At 32.6% G+C, this 5,220-nt stretch overlaps 1 protein-coding gene across 7 annotated transcripts; it reads right to left on the bottom strand.

Moving 5' to 3' along the window:
- Positions 1 to 604: 604 nt before the first annotated feature.
- On the bottom strand, positions 605 to 3,034 carry LOC145110807 (putative serine/threonine-protein kinase PBL21). 7 transcript variants are annotated; one of them, XR_013710054.1, is made up of 6 exons: positions 2,637 to 3,034; positions 2,045 to 2,245; positions 1,647 to 1,793; positions 1,359 to 1,535; positions 1,137 to 1,268; positions 605 to 1,028 (listed from the first exon to the last, which is right to left on the bottom strand). XR_013710054.1 is itself a non-coding variant. In XM_079047122.1 (5 exons), exons 3-5 carry the CDS (start codon positions 1,708 to 1,710, stop codon positions 1,231 to 1,233), a joined length of 279 nt encoding a protein of 92 aa, XP_078903248.1. In that variant the 5' UTR covers positions 1,711 to 1,793; positions 2,045 to 2,245; positions 2,637 to 3,034; the 3' UTR covers positions 605 to 1,230. The 7 variants fall into 7 exon arrangements, 3 of the variants coding, with proteins under 3 accessions (XP_078903248.1, XP_078903247.1, XP_078903249.1); XR_013710055.1 differs by having other exon boundaries at positions 1,141 to 1,268; XR_013710052.1 differs by having other exon boundaries at positions 1,384 to 1,535.
- Between the last annotated feature and the right edge of the window lie 2,186 nt (positions 3,035 to 5,220).

Here is a 5,220-nt window from a genome sequence, read left to right as displayed (position 1 = left end):
CATAATAACATAAAAACTCAAAGAGAGGTTTCATTATTTGTTTATTTTAGTGCTTTTACATTAATAGTGACTAATTACAAAAGTTATAGCATTGTACTTAGAAAATACATTGTTGTAATTGTTATCTTTTACTTTTGGTTATCCAAATTATAGCAATGTACTTTCAAAGTACAATGCTATAGTTAGGAATCTATCATTTGGCAATGTAGCTTCAAACAAGTCATCCGAAATTTAATGTTTTATACTTAGGTTTGTCACTAAAATGTCAACCCGTTCAAACAATGTGAATGTTATTTCTTAGTTTTTATTGATATACATATATTTGAATTTTGTTATTTAATTTTTATATTAAGTCATTTACTATGTATTATTGTTAATTTAAGTAATCAGCCCCGTGTATTACACGGGTTTTAACCTAGTTATATAATAAAACTCATAAGCTTCTTTCTTTTTGTCGGAATGACTATAAACACTCCATATAAACAATCATCAACAAAGAAATCTAGAAAATTTAGTTTAAAAGCAACATATCATACCTTGTTTGCTAAGCCGATCCTAATTCCATCTTCTAGTTAATTACAAACTAGCCTTAACTCATAAAACGTTTAAAAAACTAGAAATCTGGGATAACATCCTCTTTCTTCTTTGAATTATTACATTGCGATTTGCAGGGCCGGTCCTGAAAAATTAAATATTTTCAAAGGCCCAGGACGATAAAGAAAAAAAAGGCCCTTGTCTTTATTATAATTTTGTTTTTCTAAATAAAAATATATAATGGAAAAAATTGGGCCCTGTGCAGCTGCCCACTTTGCCCCCCCTCTAAGCCCCTCATGGCGATTTGGTGGATAAGCTGTGTCTTCGAGTGCAACAAGAACTCGAACAATTTCAGGCCTCTGATATCTCCGGTCATTCACACAGACTGCAGCTATTGCAACCGCACGGCGCACCGAACGGAGCGGGGCCCGACCTTTTAAAAGCGGGTCCAACAACTCAATAAACTTTGTACGATCCTCCAAGAAAGGCTGAGACTGCATATCAAATTCAAACAAGATATTAAAAAAATTGATCTAATATTCAATTTTTGCATTAGATTTTAGAAAATAATTGCAAAAAGAAATCGCTTTATAATATCCAACAAACAAAATCCTTCCGCCCTTCCTTCAGCGGGTATCTTGCTTTACGTCCCGTGATCAGCTCCAACAGCACCACATAAGAGCCTCTACATCTATATCATCGGTCTTTTGCACTAGCTTCTTTACAGCAACTACCTGTTCATCAAATTCATATATTCATTAATGATTAATAATAAAATAATCCAAGACACAAAACTTCATCATTTAATTTAGAAACGACATAACTAAAGCTACAACTTATATTATTTACTTCTCCTGATTTTAATCTACCCGCATACACAGATCCAAAGACCCCTTTTCCTATCAGATTCTTGAAGTTTTTTGTGGCAATAGCAAGCTCATGGTATGTAAATCTTTTCTCTGTAACAATGTCACTTGTATCTTCTTTTTGAAGAAGAGGAACTGTTAATGCCATAAAGATCATGGAGAAATCAAAAGAAAGAACAATGTATGAAGTTTGATTGGTAATTCATAACTGAACATAACAGATACAATAAAGAAGAGCAATCAAACCTGTAATAAAATCGGATGCCTTATCATTTTCGACATCTTTGGAGAAACGAAAAAAGCAACTCATCTTTACAATTTGATCTTCTACAAGTAACTTTGCCACAGAAATTGAGACTCTTCAGATAGGAGGAATGCGTATCACTTTAATATCTTCAGAGAAGAAGAACAGACAGAGGTAAAAGATGGACTTTCAAATTTCAATACTTCAAAATACTCACAGAATCATACGATTGAAACAAAAATAAATCAGAAACAATCAACAATATTATGGTGCGAATTAAGACCTCTGACAATGAAAAAAGGGTAGCAGAAGACATTGGGAGACAATGAAATTCATATAGAAAGCATATAAGTTCTATGATTAAACATTATGTGTAGAATGAAATAGGTGTAGTGTTTACCTGTATTTAACTAACTGTAGGATGTTTCCATTGATGAAGATGTTATCGCAATTAAGATCCCTATAAATGATCCATGGCGCATGATTGTGTACTCCAAGCCCTTAAAATCTCTCTTCACCAGTTCTTCAAGCCAAATCTTCCTGATCAGATGTCCTAGGATCTAGGATTTGCAGATGGCATCACTCAGATTTTCCCCAAAACCTATCGCAAATATAATCAAAAAATTTCAGCTAAAGAGCAATAACTTAAAACCATATCTTCATGTCCGCTGTTCAAGATATGTGTATGAATAAGTTGATCTAGATCCAATAGCCCAGAAAAGTACACTTGAAAGGGTAAATTTGTCAATTTCACCATGGAATCCAACTCTTAGTATAGTCTATGACCGCACATCTCTCACAGGAATTTCATCCAACTGATCAGAGCTTAAACCTAAGGTGTACTGTGTGTAATTCAAGAAACGTAGTTGAAGCACCAGCTTAACATTCAAGTAATTAGAATTAGAATTCAAGTTACGATGATTCCACCCAATCAACGAATGAAAAGACGAAACTGAGCCTCGATGTTAGAAAAGACAATCAGAATTATATACCTTTTATGAACGTTTTCTGTCTGATTCTTTGGCAACAAGGAGTAGCACCTTAATCATCTACCAGTAGCACCGATGCAACATAAAAAATAAAAAAAAAAATAAAAAAAAATTACATTTATCGGATGAGTTTAAGGGCGTATTTGTTGAGAAAGGTGGTGGCTATCTGGGAAAAATTGTGGCAACAATTCGCAAAATGTGTGGGGATTGCTTCTAATAAATTCAAGCCTACAGCTTTAAGAAATCTCGAAGACCAACATCATTGGACAATCAATCCTTGTTGCCGATTTCAAGGAGTTTACGGTTTGATTGACGATCTTAGTCTTAGACTACCCCCATTGGGGCTTCTTGCGAGCGGGTCGTAGGAAAATAAATATTAAAAAAATGAAAAGTTGACAATCTTTGGATATTCGTGACCACGCCCTCAGCGCACTCTAGTTTGTATATAAAGATTTCCTCGTGTCTAACTTTGTTAAAAGGAATCCTTTAATTTTTATATAAAAAACTAATTTTTGTTAATAAGTAGATTTTATCTTTAATAAAAAATGAAATAAAATATATCAAAATACTTGATTTATTTTTCTCTCCAAAATAAGACCAATATTGATATAGTTTTATAAATATAAAATTTTAATATAAAATAGGTTGGATTGAATTGCTAATGGGGTAAATAATTATATTGGATTGAGTTGTATAGGTAGAAGAGAGAGAAATTAATTATTTATAAAAAAAAAGGGTTAATTTGGGTTGCTAATAGGGATAGTCTTAGCAAAGAAAAAGTAAATAAGGGTTGCTTTATTTCCATTTGTAGGGAAGCTTAGGTGCGTTTGGTTGTGAAAAACTGTTTTCATTTTCTTTGAAAATGTTTTCAGAAAATAGGATTGAGTTTTCATTTTCAATTTTCAATGAAAACGCGTTTGGTTGGAACGGGTGGAGTTTTCATTTTCCATCTTAGAAAATTGGAAAACTTTCGAAAACTGTAAAAATCACTTTTTTAATTACATATAATTTGGAAAACTGAAAATTTTCATTTTTTTAGAAAAACTTTGGAAAACTGAACGAACCAAACGCGTTTTCAAAATTTCCGTTTTTCTTGGAAATTTTTCCTAGAAAACTAAAATTTTTTCCACAATCAAACGCACACTTACATCCGCAAATCAGTCGAAACGGGAGGGGTATTAGACTTTTGGTTCGATTTTGGAAAGGAAAGAAGGAAGGGCACCTCGATGTAGGCTTGTACAAAAAAACCGGTTCAGGATCCGAACCGGTCACTGAACCGATAAACCGGTTCACTACGAACCGGTCCACCAGGAACCGAACCGATTCAAGAACCGAACCGATTCAAGAACCGAACCGTTGGTTTGCACCCGTTCGAGATTTTAGATATTGAAACCAGTTTAGAACCGGTTTAATAACCGTGAACCGGTTTAGAACCGGTAGTCAAACCGATCGAACCGGTTTAGAACCGATTGAATTGGTTTAGATAGGATAGGTTCTAGTTTTTCTAAGACGAAACCGGTTTATGGCTGAACCGGTTTTACTATTCAAGAATCGGAACCGAACCGGTTCAGTTTGAAAAAAAAACGGTTTGTTCACCCCTACCTCGATGTGTGTCTACATGCTTTTTAATCTAACTGTATACTTTGTATGAGTATGTACAATGTTTTGAAAATTGGTTCGAACTAATTTTATGTTAATTTCAATGATTTTATGTAAACTTTTAAACTGTATAGAATCGGATGATTTTTTTCAAAAATCGGATTGAACAAGTAATAAAACCGGTTTATTTTACATGGATAGTTGGATTTCACTTACCAATTAAAAAGAATCTATTTCCAATGCAAATTGAACAAATTGATCGATTTAAAAACTTCAACTTATTCAATTGACGAACCAACCTTATTTAAGTAATTAAATAAGTAATTTTATTTTGTATCTTGAAAAATACATGTTTGATTCAAAGATATTTGAACAATATATAATTAGAAAGGAATATGGTTTTCCATTCACCAATAGAGCTTGACGACATGAATTTCAAATTAGAATAATTGTGACGAGGTTTAAACATTAGTCATATAAGACTTTTATGATGAAAATTAATAAATAATAACTAATTAACAACATATCATCTATATTGTTTATGATTATGGTTGTTGAGTCAATCTAATTTTTATGTTTGGTAATAAGATCTCTTACTAAAATATCACTTTACAATCTAACTATTATTAGCTTTTTGATTCTTAGTTTTTGTTTATAAGTATAGATTTGATTTTTGTGAAAAAAATCATAAATGGTCCCTGTGGTTTTTCTAGATCTGAAGTTAGTCTTCGTGTTTTAAAAACATCATAGATAGTCTCTGTGCTTTCAAAACTTTTGACGATTGGTTCTTATTGCTAACCCCGATAAGTTTTGTCCGTTAATTGAAGGACATTTTCGTCACTTCACTACCACATGGACCATTTATGATGTTTTCTCTTATTTAGAAAAAAAATGAAATAATATGCAAAGGGCAGGGCCCATTATGTGTTATTTTGTATGGTATGTGATATTTTGGGGAACTCACTAAACTTTGTGCTTACGGTTTTCA

The sequence above is a fragment of the Lactuca virosa genome, chromosome 5 (assembly GCF_052849685.1).
Source record: "Lactuca virosa cultivar CGN04683 chromosome 5, Lactuca_virosa_CGN04683_v6, whole genome shotgun sequence".
NCBI classification, from domain to species: Eukaryota; Viridiplantae; Streptophyta; class Magnoliopsida; order Asterales; family Asteraceae; genus Lactuca; species Lactuca virosa.
Note: the sequence above shows the minus strand (reverse complement) of the source record. Positions and strands in the feature narration are given on the sequence as shown.